Source organism: Nesoenas mayeri, assembly GCF_963082525.1.
Source record: "Nesoenas mayeri genome assembly, chromosome: 28".
In the NCBI taxonomy this organism is placed as follows: Eukaryota; Metazoa; Chordata; class Aves; order Columbiformes; family Columbidae; genus Nesoenas; species Nesoenas mayeri.
The window spans coordinates 1,582,975-1,598,567 of NC_137558.1; the positions used below are offsets into that span (position 1 = coordinate 1,582,975).

A 15,593-nucleotide genomic window follows, 5' to 3' on the forward strand; every position below is an offset into this window, starting at 1 on the left:
GTGTCGGCGACGTTAATTAAATCGGAGCCTGGCCAGAGACGGCCTAATTAATTAATAACACCTACTTGTGTGGTGCCAAGTGCAATGCAGCTGCGAAGAGCCGCGCTGCCCCGGGGCTGCCATGGGCTTGTTTACGGCTTTCGCCCCTCGGCGCCGGGATGTGACAGCCCACATTGGCAAGCGGGTGAGCCCCCAGAACCGGGGCACGTCCATGCCACCAAGTGCCCCCCTGCACGCACACACGCACGTGCCCCCCCACGTGCACGCGCTGCCCGAGCGCCCTGGCACACGTGCCCACACGTGCCCCCCCCCGCCCCGTGCGGATGCTCGAGGGCCCACCTGGGAGCTGGTGCTGATGCCGGCGTGACGGGGAGTTGTCAGCTCCCGGAGGTGACGCGGGTGATGTGTGGGGACAGGAGAAAGAGAAATAAAACCAACGCTCTCCAAGAGCTTGATGAGCACAGGAGAGAAAAGGCAGCGCGGGGGGGCTGCGGTGGGAGCTGCGGGACTGGCGGGGGTCCCACGGGCCCTGGGCTGTACGGTGGCACCGGGGCCACGTGGTGGGTCCTCTCGGTTCCCCTGGTCTGCTATGGGGGTAACCGCTGTCCCTAAATGCAGCTGCTGTCCCTAAATGCAGCTGCTGTCCTCAAATGCAGCTGCGGTGGCAGCCCAGGGAGGGGCACAGCTGCATGGGGGGGGCACAGCAGGGAGCACAGGGCAGGGGATGATGGGGACCATGGACGGGGGGAGATGGGGATGGGGGCTGTGGGTGGGTGGGTGCTGGAGACCTCACGTGCCAGCCGCCCGCAGCCGCCCGGAAATTGCTCTGCAGCAGAGCGAGCTGCGTTCCCACTTAATGGGAAAAGTGGCCGCAATTTGGGGCCTTTCCAATCGCCGCCCAGCCGAGCCGGCTGCAATCAGGCGCAGGGAAGGCGGGGGGTCGGGGTTGGGGGGGCTCCGGGCTCTGCCCCCTCCCTGCGCCAGCACCGCGGCTCCGCATCCCCCCGTAACGCCCCCTGTGACAGCACCGACACCAGAGCATTTTAATGGGTTTGCAGCAATTCCCAGGCAGTGCCAGGACCTGGCGGGATGGGGAGGGGGTCCGGCGGGGTGGGGGGGTCCCCTCAGTGCACCAGCACCTCCATCTTGTGGCTGCCGCGCTTCTTGCAGACGGGGCCGTTGCTGCTCGCCTTGGGTGACTCCACCACGGTGACGGCCACGTCGCCCTTCTGGAAACGGGTGGAGAACCTGGGGGGGGAAACAGGGCAGAGGGTGGGGAGGGGGCGCCACCCCACCTCCTGCCCCCTGAGCTGCCTCCTTTACCCCTCTGTGGACTCATAGGTTCAATACCATTGATGGTCGTTAGCGTTTAGGATTAAGTGGGGCTTATCAATTTAGTCTATTATGTACGGGATTTGTAATAATGGGAGGGCGAGCAAGACAAAGACTGGTGGGGTTGTTCAGATTAGTTCAACTTCTTGTTCATCAACGGTGTTTGAAGACAGTTTTTCTATTAACATAAGTGCCAGGAGGTCAAGGACTAAGCTGCAGATTGCTAAGGGCATGGCCGTGGAATTCCATGAGGAGTTCTATGGTAGGAGATGAAGCATCTTGAAATCCAAATTGTGAGTGAGAAGTACAGGGTTTTCACCTGTGATTTAGTCCCGACAAGGCTATGCAATGAGTTTACTAACATCTCATAACGAAGAAGAATAAGTGGTTTGACGTGGTTGGCTTGAAATCAGCGTACGAGGGTTCGACTCTTTCCTTTCTGTACATGAACCAAGCTGGTTCTTCCATGGTGTGGGAAGGAGGGGGAGCAGCCATGGACCACTTCTCAGGGGCCAATCAGGGCTTTCCAAAACACACCCCACCCTCATAAGCCCCGCCCTCATAAGCCCCACCCGCATAAGCCCCACCCTCGCAAGCCCCACCCTCGCAAGCCCCACCCTCGCAAGCCCCACCCTGGGAGCCCCACCCTGGGAGCCCCACCCTCATAAGCCCCGCCCTTGCAAGCCCCGCCCTCGCAAGCCCCGCCCTCGCAAGCCCCGCCCGTACTGGTCGGTGATGTGCAACGGCAGCGCCTGCGCTTTGGTGTCCATCAGCGTCTGGTGCAGGCGGGTGACCAGCTCAATGAGGTGGCTGCTGACCAGCAAGAAGTCGCCCTTGGCCCCCCCCGTGGAGGTCTGCGAGGAGAGTTGGGGGGGTCAGCCCCACCACAGACCCCCCAGGACCCCCATCCCTCCCTCCATCCCTCCCCAGGTACCTCCTTGAGGTGCAGGGCCAGGAAACCATCGGAGAAGCGGGTGACGGTGACGCTGCGGATGTCGCCCAGGCTGAGCACGGTCTTGGGCTGAGCAGCCTTGGGGTCGGCCAGGACCAGGTGCTCCTTGGTGAGCAGCAGCAGCCGCGGCACCGTCTGCAGGTGAAGGGGGGTTCAGCACGGCCCCGCGTGCCCCCTCGCTGCCGCGGGGACGGGGACTCACCTTCCCGCTGGCTCTGTTCACCTTCTGCACCGTGTCGGCCATCACCAGCTTGTCCTTGGCCACCGCGTTGAGCTTCTGGTACTTGGGGTTCTGCGTCAGCCCCAGGTACTCGCCCTGGAAGGGCTGCGGCAGGCTGAGGACAGGGGACGTGAGCCGGGACCACCCTGTGCGCCCCCAGCCCCAGCACTGCCCATGCGCCCCCCCTAGCCTCGGCACTGCCCCGTGCGCCCCCAGCCCCAGCACTGCCCTGTGTACCCCCAGCCCCAGCACTGCCCCGTGCGCCCCCAGCCCCAGCACTGCCCCGTGCGCCCCCAGCCCCAGCACTGCCCTGTGTACCCCCCAGCCCCAGCACTGCCCCGTGCGCCCCCAGCCCCAGCACTGCCCCGTGCGCCCCCAGCCCCGGCACTGCCCTGTGCGCCCCCAGCCCCGGCACTGCCCCGTGCGCCCCCAGCCTCAGCACTGCCCTGTGTACCCCCCAGCCCCAGCACTGCCCCGTGCGCCCCCAGCCCCGGCACTGCCCCGTGCGCCCCCAGCCCCGGCACTGCCCTGTGCGCCCCCAGCCCCGGCACTGCCCCGTGCGCCCCCAGCCCCAGCACTGCTCCGTGCGCCCCCAGCCCCGGCACTGCCCTGTGTACCCCCAGCCCCAGCACTGCCCTGTGTACCCCCAGCCCCGGCACTGCCCTGTGTACCCCCCAGCCCCAGCACTGCCCTGTGTACCCCCAGCCCCGGCACTGCCCTGTGTACCCCCCAGCCTCAGCACTGCCCCGTGCGCCCCCCGGCCCTGGCACTGCCCCGTGCGCCCCCAGCCCCGGCACTGCCCTGTGTACCCCCAGCCCCAGCACTGCCCTGTGTACCCCCCAGCCCCAGCACTGCCCTGTGTACCCCCCAGCCCCAGCACTGCCCCGTGCGCCCCCAGCCCCAGCACTGCCCTGTGTACCCCCCAGCCCCAGCACTGCCCCGTGCGCCCGCAGCCCCGGCACTGCCCTGTGTACCCCCCAGCCCCAGCACTGCCCCGTGCGCCCCCAGCCCCAGCACTGCCCTGTGTAACCCCCAGCCCCGGCACTGCCCTGTGTACCCTCCAGCCCCAGCACTGCCCCGTGCGCCCCCAGCCCCGGCACTGCCCCGTGCGCCCCCAGCCCCAGCACTGCCCCGTGCGACCCCCGGCCCTGGCACTGCCCCGTGCGCCCCCCCAGCCCCGGCACTGCCCTGTGTACCCCCAGCCCCAGCACTGCCCCATGTGCCCCCCCCAGCCCCGGCACTGCCCTGTGTACCCCCAGCCCCAGCACTGCCCTGTGTACCCCCAGCCCCGGCACTGCCCCATGCGCCCCCCGGCCCTGGCACTGCCCCGTGCGCCCCCCCAGCCCCGGCACTGCTCTGTGACCCCCCAGCCCCGGCACCTTTTTGGGTAGAGGCTCTTCTTGTCCTTGAAGAGCTCGCTGGCACAGAGCTTGGCTTGCAGCAGAGCCCGGCGCTGCGGCGGCAGCTGCTCCCGGTACTTCTTGCACTGCAAGAGAGGGGGCGAGTTGTGTCACCGCGGACCCCCAGCATGGAGGGACACAGAGGGACATGGGGCCCCGCCAGAGCACCCCCCTGCTCCCACCTTCCAGTGGTAGAAGATGCTCCTCAGCTCCTGGTTGGCGTCGGCCAGGAACTTGTACGGCGCGGGGGGCCAGGTCCGGTCCAGCACCGCCAGCGGCGGCAGGTTCCTCCCCAGCCCCACCAGAAACTTCTGCACCTGGGGGGTGACAATGCGGCGGGGGGGTCGGGAGGGTCCTCAGTGCAGCCGCAGGGCTGGGAAGGTGCCGTGTCCCCCCTGTCCCCGCTCACCAGCCGCCGGTAGATGAAGTTGGCCAAGCAGGCGCTGGCCCCGGCACGGAAATGTCTCCTGTACGCCCTGCGGACCTGCAGGGACAGAGAGAGATCAGCGGTGGGGATGGAGGGGACACAGGACCTCATCACCCTCCCGCTGCCACCCGCCATGGCACACACATCCCTCCCTCCTGTCCCAGTTGGCCCCAGTGGAGAGGACAGCGGCTGCAGCCCGACAGGGTGGGCAGGCAGGCGGACAGACGGACAGACAGACAGACAGCAGGACAGACAGCAGGCGGGGCGCGCGGCCCCGTTACCTGGAACCCTCTCCAGTGCGCGGCGATGGTGGTGGCGGCTGTGTGACGGCGGCGCTGGTGTTTCAGCTCCCGGAGGAGCCGGCGGGACTGGTGGGAGCCCGGGGAGGAGACAGCGACACACACACAGAGCGAGAGGGAGCGCGAGAGGCGGGAGGGAAGGACGGGACACGGGGAGAGGGGATGAGTCTGGTCCCACCACGGGACCCGCGGCGTCCCCGGAGCCCCCACCGCGTCCAGCCCTCACCTTCCAGCCCCGCGCGTACGCCTGGATGAGCAGCGCCGAGCGCTTCATCTGCTCGTACTTGTTCTTTTGCTGCGGAGGGGAGAGGTGGGGTGAGCTGGGGGGTCCTGTCTAGGGAGGGAGGGGTGGGCTGGGACCCCCCTTCTCACCCGGTGGCCCCGGAACCAGGCGGAGATGAGGATCTGGCTCTTGCGCATCAGCTGGTACTGGGTCCGGCACCGCCAGCCCCGAAACATCTTCTGGATAAAGGTGGCAAGCTGTGCCACGCGCTCCTGCCGCCGCCGCTCCAGGTCGAAGAGCTGGGGACAAGCGGGGACAGCCAGGGTGCCGAGTGGGGACAGGGACATGCAGCTGCCTCCAGGAGACCCCAGGACAGGCTCAGGGCTCTCAGAACCCCCACAGCCCCACAACAGGGTCCCCGCACCCCAGACTCACAGTTCGTGGCGAGCGGATGAAGACCTTGGTGTGGCCGAACGCCAGCTCCTCGGCGGGGATCGGCAGCTCCGCCAGCACCCGCTCAACCCCATCCCTACGCCATGGGGGGGACAAGGGGGCTCAGAACCCGCAGCCTCCGGAGCGGGGACCCCCGTGTCCGTCTCAACCCCGTACCTGTCGCTGCCGGCCCAGCGGGGCCATGTCTGGGCGCTGAGCATCTTGTAGCGGTTCAGGAAGGGGCCGTAGAGCTGGCGGAAGGCGTAGCCCGCCCGCCGCACCCGCACGTTCTCCATCAGCCCCAGGTACCGCGCCTGCGCCAGCACCAGCTCCGGCGTGAAGAGCATCGCCGCTTTGCTCTCATTGGGCTTGATGCACCTGGGGAGGGCGGCGGTGGGCGGGGGGTCCCGCTGGCGCCGGGGTTGGTGCCGGCGCTCCCCAAGAGACGATACCTGATGTAGTTTGGGTTCTTGGAGTAGAGGTTCTTCATCAGCGTGGCCACCGAGGCTTTGAACTGGTAGCCGGCGGTGGGGGGCAGCTTGAGGGACGCTTTTTGGGGGTCCCCCTCGGGGAAGAGCGAGCGCAGCAGCGTGTGCCGGGCGGCCCACATGGCCTGCGACAGGTCGCGGAACAGCAGGTCGTTGTTCTTCTCGATGAAGCCCGTCACGTTGTAGGTGACCTGGGAGCGGGGCCGGCGGCGGGTCACGGCTCAGCACCTCCAGCCCCGCAGCTCCCGGGGGGGAGGCCCCGGGGGTCCCGGTTGCCGCCGGTGTCGGTGCCGGGGGGTGCCCGACCTTGCCGGCGTAGTGGTGGATGCGGAAGCAGCGCGGCGGCAGGCTGGTGTCCATGATGTGCCGGGCGCTCTGCGTCTCCTTGCTCTCGTAGTGCTTGTGGGTGGCGAAGAGCTGGTTGAGCTTGGCGAGGAAGGTGTCCTCGTTGACGGTGCCGGGCCGCAGGCACTCCTCGTCCAGCATGGCCAGGATCCCGCCGGTGCTCTGCGCCGCCAGGGATGGGTCACCCATGGAACCGGAGCCGCTCCGGGCTCTGCTCCCCCCAAACTCACACCGGGTGCAATATGGGGAGCGGGGACCCCACCGGGGGGAACTCACGTTCTCAATCAAGTTACAGATGATGGTGTTGTCGAAAAACTCCACTGGTGTCCACTGGATGCCCTGAGAGGAGACGGGGGGTGGATAAACAGACACACAGACACGTGGGGCACAGACCCTGCCCCCCAGGACCGCCCAGCTGATGTGGGGCAGGAACCGGACATCCGGCCATGGGGATGAGGATCACGAATCCCCCCCGGCCTTCCTGCCATTGAATGTGCTCCCGGTGGGGAGCGCGGTGAGGAGGGACGTGCTGGAGCCGTCTCCGGCGCTTCCCTGTCCCGGGGGCTCCGGGGGGGCTGCGGGTACCTCTCGGACGTATTCCTCCTGCTCCTCCTTCAGCGTCAGCAGGATGAAGATCTGCTGCAGCTTCTCGTTGCAGTAGTTGATGATGAACTGCTCGAAGCCGTTGTCCTGCGAGACAAGGGGCCCGCGTGGCAGTTGGCGCCCGAGCCCCCTGTCCTGCCCCGTGTCCCACGCGCCCTGCGCCCACCTGGAAGATCTCGAAGCCGTAGATGTCCAGGACGCCCATCACCTTCCTCTGCTTGCCCGGCTTCACCTGTGGACGCAGCGGGCGCTGGGCTGTGTCCTGGCCCCACGTGGGGTGCGGGCCCATCCGGGACGGGGGGGCCGGTGTCAGTCCCCCCCGGCGCTCACCTGGATGCTGGTGTTGATGCGGTTCACCAGCCAGTCGAAGAGGCGGCTGTAGATGTTCTTGGCCAGCGCGTCCCGGCCGTAGTAGCCCTGGAAAGAGGGGCGAGTGGCTCGTGCCGCTCCCGGGGGGCTGCCGGGCATCCCCCCTTCATGCCGGGAGCCGGACCCCTCACCTGGGGGACGCTGAGGGCGGTGAGCACCGTCTCGTCCCGCGCCTTCACCGTGCGGGAGCACAGCGCCCGCTCCAGCACGCCGGGGTCCAGCCCGATCAGCTCGCAGATCTCCTGCAGCTCTGCGGGAGGCAGCGGTGCTGGGGGGCATCCAGGGGGCTCTGGGGGTCCCAGCTGCCCCATGCCCAGCCCGGTCCGTACCCCGCGGCTCGGCGATGCTGCAGGACTCCATCCCGCTGGCCTGGAAGCTGCTGCTCAGCTGCACGTTGCCCAGCTTGAGCACCACGGCCGTCACCTCCAGCAGCGCCGTCACCTCGGCCGGCGAGAAGCCGATGACACGCATAGCGTCCTGGGGACGGACACAGGCAGCTAGGGGCACGGGGACAACCCCAGGGTGTTGTGGGGTGTGCGTGAGGGGGAGTCGCAGCCCCCCAGTTGCACCTGCATGGCGTGGAAGTTGGCGGCGTCGTCCATGCCGGACAGGGCAGAGCTCTCGCGGTTCAGGTAGCCGTAGTGCTGGCAGTCCTGGCGCAGCTTCAGCTGCTCTGGGGGGGGACAGGAGGGGGCTCAGCCACTGCCCCCCGGTCCCCCCGACCTCCCGCGCGGGGTCCTGCACCTACGGAGCAGCTGCGCCGAACCCCCGGCCAGGAGCTGGTAGAAGATGTGGAAGTTCCTCTCGCCCTTCACGTGCCGCACGATGCGGGATTTCTCCAGCAGGTCTGCGGGCAGGGCTCAGTGGCACCGTGACGTGCAGGGGACACCCCCCGGCGACCCCCCCAAGGGGGGTGATCCGTACTCACAGTTGCTAATGACCCCTCCCAGGGGCTCCCCCTTGAAGTCGAATTCCACGTCCATGTACTTGCCCTGAGGGACGGGGCTGGGATCAGGGCGGGGGACCCGCTGCCCGTGTCCTCGTCCCCACTGCGCCCCCAGCCCCATCCGGGTCCATATGGCCCTGGTGGGGTCTGGCCCTGCTCCCCGCAGCTCCACCGCCCCGCTCACTCACGAATCGCGAAGAGTTGTCGTTGCGGATGGTCTTGGCGTTTCCAAAGGCTGTGAAGGGCGAATGGGGTTACAGGGGGTCCGGGGGGGGTTGTGCCGAACCCCGGGACGGGCTCGGGGTGCGGATGTGGCCACTCACCCTCCAGCACGGGGTTGGACTGCAGCAGCTGCTCCTTCACCTTGTCCACCTCCTCCCCTTTGCTGCTCACGGCCGCCACGTAGGACATCACCAGCTTGCTGGCCTCTGCCACGGGGGACCGCGGGGGACCGTGGGTGCCGGGGCTGCGTCCCCCCCGCTCACCAGCCCCACCGGTGCCTGGTAGCCCTGGCTCTACCTGTCTTGCCGGCGCCGCTCTCGCCAGTGATGAGGATGCACTGGTCCCTGTCGCGGTCGCGCAGCGAGCGGTAGGCGTCATCGGCGATGGCGTAGCTGCGGACGAGGAGGGGTCGAAAGGGTTTGGGGGTTTCAGAGCCCCCGCCGCAGCTGTGCGGCCACCCCGAGTGGGCTCCCCCAACCCCTCGGTGGGGACCGCGGGCTCCCCTGCTCACATGTGGGGCTTGACAGCGAAGAAGTTGCAGTCGTGATACTCCTGCACCTTGTCGGGGGTGTAGATGGGCAGCGGGCGGTACGGGTTCACCGAGATCAGCACGTTCCCGATGTACGTCTGCGGGCGAGCGGGACAGAGCTGGCACCCCGCCCGGCCCCGCGTCCCGCTCCCCCCAGCCCGGCGCTCACGTAGATGTCGCCGCGGTGGAACCGCTCCTGCAGCGTCCGCAGCAGCGACTCCTCGGTCAGCGGGTCCAGCAGCACCAGGTCCCCGGCGGCCGCGGCGTCCAGCAGCGAAGTCGTGGTCTCCATCGCTCCGGGGGGGCTGGACAGAGCAGAGCGGGGGCTGCAACCCACCGACACGCAGCCCCTTCCCCAAAATACCCCCCGGTCCCCAGCAGCCCTTGCGCCCCCAGGCTCTGGCTGCTCCTTAGGGGCTCGGAAGGGGACACGGACCCACCGGGGACACCCAGCGTGGCTGGAAGCGCCGGCTGAGCCCGGGGCTGGGCAGGATGTGGCCCGTGGCCAGGGGACGCGGCCAGGACCTCGGCTGCTCCCTGACCCGCCATGCCCAGCTCTCCCTCGCACCCTGGGGCCAAGGCACCCGTGCACCCAACCTGGGTCCTTCCCGGCGCACCCGGTGGGGATGGGGGCTCGGGGGGGCAGGATCGCTCCTGTGGGGGAAAAGGGGGCCCAGCCAGGAAATACAGACACCTGGATCCTGTTCTTGGGGCAGGACACATTCAGCGTCCGCTTCCTCCCTCCTTCCTGGCAGGGGGAAAGCAGCACGGGGGGGACAGGCTGGGGTGGGGGAGCGGCAGCACCCACGGGCTCCCACCCGAGACCGCGCCGCTTCCCCCCGAGCTCCCCCTGTCCCTCACCTGGATTTTCCAGAGCAGCTGCGTTCTGAAGGGCGACCTTCAGCCCCACTTTACAGCCCAATGCGGGGCTGTAAACCCTGCAAACCCAGCCCCACGCCTGGGGAAAGTTCACGAGTGGGGTGGGGGAAGGATGGCGTGATGGGGCAAATGGGGTGACCAGAGCGATGGGGAGACCCCATAGGGGCTGGCAGAGCCCCCCAGGTCCCTCAGTCTCACCCGGCAGCACCACAGAGACCCCCCCATGCTGGGTGTGGGACCCCACGCTGAGTGCATGTCACCCCACTCTGGAGCTCCCCACAACCCACGGGGTGGGGGTGCCCTGGGGAGGGTTGTCCCAGGGTGGGGGCTGCGGGTGGCCCCGGGCTGGTCCCTGGGAGCAGGGGGGGGTCCCAACTCACCTCCGGGTCGCAAAGCGGCAGCTCCTGGAGTGGCCGCAGCCCAGCACAGAGCCCGGTGCTGGCCCAGCCCGGCCCACGACGGGGCGGGGGGTGGAGGGACCTCCCTCAGGGCACCGCGCCCGCTCACAGACAGGGAAACTGAGGCACGGAGCGCCCCAGCCCACGGGGAAGCAGCCTCAGGCAGCCTCGAGCAGGAACCAGCGGAGGAAAATCACTCGCAGCCCAGCAAACAAAGGAGCTTCCTCCAGGGTTGCGGGAAACGGCGCAAGAACTGGGGATGGTGGAGCCACGAGCGCCTGGGCTGCTCTGCGGTTTGCCCTGGGGCTGCCGCAGGGAACCCAGCGCCAGGGCCGGTGTTTGTCCCCAAGCACCACGCGGCGTCCGCGGCCAAGCGAGCTCCCCCGGGCCGAGCCCTGGGGTCACCGCGGGACAGACAGACGGGGCTCATTACCTACAAAATACATCTTTATTAAAAATATAATCACTTGTTAACCCAGCAGAGGGGACAGAGCGACACAGTAATGGGGGCAGCGGGAAGCGCAGTGAGGGCCGGGGAGTAAATCCAGGGGGGGAAAAACCAACGGCGAAAGCAGCAGAGCGGCCACAGGGCTGCTTTATTGCTTCGAAAGTTGCATAGGTTGGGGTGTCCCCCCCAGCTCTGTGCTCCAGCACAGCCCAGGAACGGCCGGCAGTGGGGACAGTGCCACAAACAGCGGCTTGAAGGCAGGACACCGGCTTCCACGGGACAGGGACAGCAGCAGCGAACAGCCAGTGAGGAGGAAGCACATCCACACTCCTCCTCGGCATGGGGGGAGCCCAAGCACGGCCCCTGCACCCCGCAGCAGCCGGGGAGCCGCCTCCTCCCGAGCTCTGCGACCTGCACACGAACCTGCTGCGGGTTTGGTGCCCACACGGGGTTTCAGGCCCTTGGGCATCTTTGGTAAGGGAGGAGGAGCTGCCCGCTCCCTCCTGCAGCAGATGCTGAGCACGCAGGTACCGGCGGAACGGGTCCAAAGTTCCTCTTGTGCCACCCGTGCTGCAGCAGAGCCCGCGGCGCAGAGGCTGTGGCAGGGAGAAGAGGGTCAAGGTACGCGGCTCGGGGTGCTGGCCGGAGCCTGATGGGCGCTCAGGCACGGGAAGGACGCCCCCGTCCCTGCGATTCGTGTGCTGGGGGCTCACGAGCACCCACACCAACAGGCAGTGGGGAAACGGCAGTGCTTCTGCGCTCGCCTCCGTGCGTCCGACCTCAATGGGCATCCAGGTGGTTGTGGGTCAGGGAGTAACTCCCGTGATTCCTGTCAAAGGAGTCATCATCTTCATCTTCCTCCTTCTCCTCCTCCTCCTCCTCGAAGAGCTGCTCCTCGAGGAAGCTGCTGCCCAGGCCGTACTCCCACTCGTGCACAGTGACCTCGCTGGGGGTGATGTGACACGCGCCGCCCACAAACTCAGCAAACCTGAGAAGACGCCACGGAGAATCACGTTGTGCATGGTCTCAGCGCTGGGACCGGGCGGTACCTGCGCTTCCCGCAGCGCGTCCCGCGTCCTCGCACCCTCTGTGCTCTCGTCCCCCTCTCTCCAAAGCCAGAGGTGACAGCGCGGTGACCACGGGCTCTCAGAAGCGCACGGAGACGCCACCGAGTGCTGCCAGGGGATGTTACCTCTTAGGAGAGTGGATGCGGGAGATTGCGGTCCAGGCAGAGAAATCCGGGCTCCTGCAGTAGTTGCGGAGCTCCTCGAGGGCTTTGCGTGTCTCCACCTCGCCCTGCAGCCGGTACTCCTCCTCCGTCAGCAGGCGCGGGGGGCTCGGCCCGAGCCTGGCGCTCTGCACCCTCCTGCCCGCCCAAAAGCACCGGTTACTGCCCGCCACCCCTGCTCCTCGCTCCCGCGGGAGCTCCCAGCCCCAGGGAGGAGCGGGACGCTCTCCCGCACCAAGCCCAGGGAAAAAGGGACGTCACCTCCCCCATACACCCCCCCCAGCCCCAAATCCCAGAGGAAACACCCCGGTTCTGCGCCACAGGCTCCATCCGTGCTCCACAAGAGCTGAGGTGTGAACAGCCTCACCTGTAGAGAGCAAAGCCCCACTGCAAGGGATAGTCCAGGCTCTTGGTGCAGATGGCAACGAGCACCAGGGCCAAGGCGATGGGATGGATCTGGATGCTCGAGTACATGAACAGCAGCCCCAGGAGCTGCAGCGCCCAGGACAGGAGGTTGATGCTGCGCTTGTTCTCCAGCGGACCGTACCGGTAGCACACGCCGAAGCTCACCAAGCCCGCCAGCAGCAGGTAACCTGAGGGAGAGCAGGAAACGGGCAGGAAGCCTCGGCATTTCCCCCCAGCGTGCTGCAGCTCCAGTAGGAAACGTGCAGACCGGTGAACCGGTGGCTCCGAAAGCCCAACACCTACCTAGGAGGTACTGCCAGTAGGACTTGCAGATCTCCCGCAGGTTCTTGAAGATCAACTGGAGCAGGTACAGGGAAAAGGACCAGCCTCCTACCAGCAAGAAGTAAACAGGACTTTTCTAGAAGAGGAGATGGGGAAACTCAAGACAGGCAGTGGGCAACTGTAGCTGCCTCCCCTGGGTTGTTGAGCTGCGCTCTGCACAGCCAGACCCACAACCCAGCACCCCAGCTCCCTCGCAGAACACCCGTACCAGGGTCTAAAGGGTGAAAACCTGGTACTCACCTTGGGCATGACCTTGGACATCATGTAGACGAGGACGAGCAGTGAGGCCAGCAAGCCAAAACTGATCCCGGCCGAGTAGTAGAAGAGTTGGCTCCTGCAGAGATCACACACGTGTGAGGTGTTTTACAGCTCGGATGGGGCGCTGCACAAACATACCCACAGGGAGCAACAGCTGAGAGCTGCAGAACCAACTGGGCTCAGCACCCACCTGCTCAGCATGTCCCCGCAGAAAAACAGCAACAGACCCAGGAAGAAAACCAGGAACAGCTTCGGGTCAAAGCCTGGAAAGAAAAAGGGTCGGTGTTGGGACATACGGACGAAAACACGCTTCCCTCTGCGGGGGTGTTTTCCTTCCCAAGAAAGGAGCAGCCCCGCTGGCCCTCAGAGCACGAGCTGGCCCGTTCATGGCCACACTGGCCCCTCGGGAGCCACCACCATGGAGCAGACGTACGTCGGAAAAGGACGACGCGGTACGTGGTGCCGGCCTCCAGTAGCTCAACCTTCAGGCAGGTTTTATTGCTGTAGAGATCAACATCAATGCTGGTGTCGTTCAGCTTCTCCTTCAGGAAGAAGAACACATCATTCCACACGCTGAACTGCTCCAGCTCCTCCTCGCTGTCCACCTGGGTGACGCGGATCATGCGGCTGCTGTTGATCCGGATCTGCGCGGGGAAGGGATGCGGATGGAATGGCCGCGGCTGCCGGGGGGGCTCAGCCTGGCCGGACCCAGCGTCTCCCTCCTCCTCCTCTCACCTGCGTCCGGGTCCAAATGTCGTGCCATTGCGGGACGCGGGTGTTGGTGTAGCAGAAGTGGCGAGGAACCGAGTTCAGGTACGCGTGGCCCTCGTGGAGCGGGACGATCGACTCCTTGGCATCTGCGCGACACAGAGCGGGGGGATTCGGCCACGCAGACCAGTGCGAGGGCTCCGCGCCTGCCACCCCCACCGAAACACGGCACCCGCCCGCCCTTACCGGAGCTGCCCCCGTTACGGGCGCTCTGGGCGAGCAAAGATAAAAGCTCTTAGTTCGTTGCCCTCGGGATGTGCCACCCGGTTTCCTGGGATAATCCCGTTCCTGGGGCTGCCACAGACAACACAAGCTCGTACCCCGCTCCCCACACCCATCCCTGGGAAACCAAACCCGAGCACAAGCTCATCCGGGAGCCCCCGGGCTGCGGGAGACCCCCGGTCGCACAGGGCCCGGCCGCACCGGGCGCTCCCGCACCTTCGGGGGGACCGACGGGGCCGAGAGGGACGGAGGGAAGCGGCCGCGGGGCCCGGCCCCTCCAGGCACCGCCCGGACGGGTCAGCGCCGCCGCTGCGGCCGCGGTCCCGCTCCGCTCCGCGCCCGCCGAGCCGGTCCCGGCCCCGCCGGACGCGCGACGCCGCCGCCGGCTCCCCGGGGCCACCGTCTCGCCCCGCGCCCCGCCCGGCGCCGTCGCCGCCCCCCGCACCTGCGCCCCCCAGCGGCGGCGGGAGGAGCAGCAGCACCAGCAGCACCAGCGCCCCCAGCAGCCGCCGCCGCCGCCCCGGAGCCGGTTTCATTCCTCCCGCCGCGGCCGCGCCGCCGATTTCCGCTTCCGTCGCCGCCCGCCTGGCAACGGCCGCCGAGGGCGCGCGGCAGCCAATGAGAGCGCGGCGCTCGCGTGACGCCAGCGAGGAGTGACAGCTGAACCGACCTACCGGAACGCCGCTCGCCATCCAGCCCCGCCTACCGGCTGGCTGACAGGTTCTACAGCTTATCAGCGCAGCTCAGGCAGAACCAACCGCGGCCCCGCCCTCGGTTACCACGGTGACTGACAAGGGGCGCACCCGCCCTTAGCAACCGCGAGCCCCGCCTTAGTAACGGCGCTGACAGGCACACCCCTCGACCTATCACAGCACACGCCCCGCCCATCACGCGCTCCCGCCCCCATCGCCAATTTGGACTGATTGACAAGCTCTTCCTCCTATCAGAAAGCAGTCCTGCTTTTTTCTTTTAATGGGCGGTCACTTTGGGGGGGTTCGGGTCCCGCCCCCTCCGTCCGCTCCGGGACTGGAGCTCAGAGGCTAACGGGACCCGCTGCCCCGGGACAAGGCGCCTTTCCCCGGCCAGGCCGCAGAGCCCCGCCTGCCCCCGTTCCCCGGGGAGTCCCGTGGGGCCGGGGCGCCCCAAGGCAGCGGGGGGATCCCGCACTCCACGGGCGTAGCGGCGGCTCGGGGCTCAGCACCCGCTGTCCCGGTTCTCCCCGCTGCAGGCTGCGCTGCTTCCACGGGGCAGCGAGGCCGTGCGGGGCTCCCCAGCCCCTCGGGTGGGCGCCAGGGCGCAGGGTCCACCGGCCGCCCGTGGGCGGGGAGCGGGCTCGGGCCCCCCCCCGCACCCCCCGGGCCGTGGGCGGTGGAGCCGGGAAGCGGCGGGGCCGTGGGCGGAGGATGTGCGTCAGCCGGGGGCAGCGCCGGGCCTGGGAACGGCCCCGCCGCGCTGGACGCCTGGTCGCGGGGGGGCGTGGGTGGGGGGGCAGCCGGCAGGAGAACGGCGGGCGGGAGAACGGCGGGGACCCGGGGCAGGAAGGATCCCCGCGGCGGGGATTGTGCCCGCGGGGGAGCTCCGGCTGCCCGCCCCCCCCCCAGCCAGCCCCGGGGACGGGACCCGCCACGGCCCCTCCGGGTAGGAGCGTGGGGGCGGCTGGACCCACGCCAGGCGCCCGGCCGCGGTATAAATAGCGCCGAGCCACGCAGGGCCGGACACGGGGCGGGGGCCGTGACCCTCCCGCAGGGCCCAGGTGCTGCGGGAGGGGGGTTCCAGCATCCCCCGCAAAGACTCGAGTATCGTTCTCCCTCCGCTCCCCATCTTTTCTCTGAGGCCGGGCCTGTGCCGTGGGGGTGTT

General features: G+C 68.0%; 2 protein-coding genes across 2 annotated transcripts; both read right to left on the reverse strand.

The window, feature by feature from the left end:
• Positions 1 to 1,124: 1,124 nt before the first annotated feature.
• Positions 1,125 to 9,079, reverse strand: MYO1A (myosin IA; the record flags this gene model as incomplete). The annotated part of the gene is made up of 28 exons (XM_080360714.1): positions 1,125 to 1,248; positions 2,059 to 2,186; positions 2,267 to 2,419; positions 2,487 to 2,619; positions 3,884 to 3,990; positions 4,087 to 4,221; positions 4,314 to 4,388; positions 4,613 to 4,699; positions 4,857 to 4,925; positions 5,003 to 5,152; positions 5,289 to 5,382; positions 5,463 to 5,663; positions 5,738 to 5,964; positions 6,080 to 6,280; positions 6,395 to 6,457; positions 6,704 to 6,808; positions 6,888 to 6,953; positions 7,052 to 7,138; positions 7,222 to 7,340; positions 7,420 to 7,567; positions 7,660 to 7,763; positions 7,839 to 7,937; positions 8,019 to 8,082; positions 8,225 to 8,271; positions 8,360 to 8,464; positions 8,556 to 8,650; positions 8,770 to 8,885; positions 8,957 to 9,079. 28 exons carry the CDS (start codon positions 9,077 to 9,079, stop codon positions 1,125 to 1,127), a joined length of 3,225 nt encoding a protein of 1,074 aa, XP_080216840.1.
• Positions 9,080 to 10,562: 1,483 nt separating this feature from the next.
• NEMP1 (nuclear envelope integral membrane protein 1) lies at positions 10,563 to 14,297 on the reverse strand. The gene is made up of 9 exons (XM_080360484.1): positions 14,181 to 14,297; positions 13,481 to 13,602; positions 13,179 to 13,389; positions 12,936 to 13,008; positions 12,728 to 12,821; positions 12,449 to 12,563; positions 12,108 to 12,333; positions 11,705 to 11,878; positions 10,563 to 11,500 (listed from the first exon to the last, which is right to left on the reverse strand). Exons 1-9 carry the CDS (start codon positions 14,269 to 14,271, stop codon positions 11,293 to 11,295), a joined length of 1,314 nt encoding a protein of 437 aa, XP_080216610.1. The 5' UTR covers positions 14,272 to 14,297; the 3' UTR covers positions 10,563 to 11,292.
• Positions 14,298 to 15,593: the final 1,296 nt, after the last annotated feature.

Excerpts from the sequence above, each read along its gene's own strand:
- NEMP1 (XM_080360484.1), bottom strand. The coding sequence starts at position 14,271 with ATGAAACCGGCTCCGGGGCGGCGGCGGCGGCTGCTGGGGGCGCTGGTG. Across the intron at positions 13,390-13,480 it reads ACATTTGGACCCGGACGCAG|ATCCGGATCAACAGCAGCCG; the intron begins GTGAGAGGAGGA and ends TTCCCCGCGCAG. Across the intron at positions 11,501-11,704 it reads CGCATCCACTCTCCTAAGAG|GTTTGCTGAGTTTGTGGGCG; the intron begins GTAACATCCCCT and ends GCGTCTTCTCAG.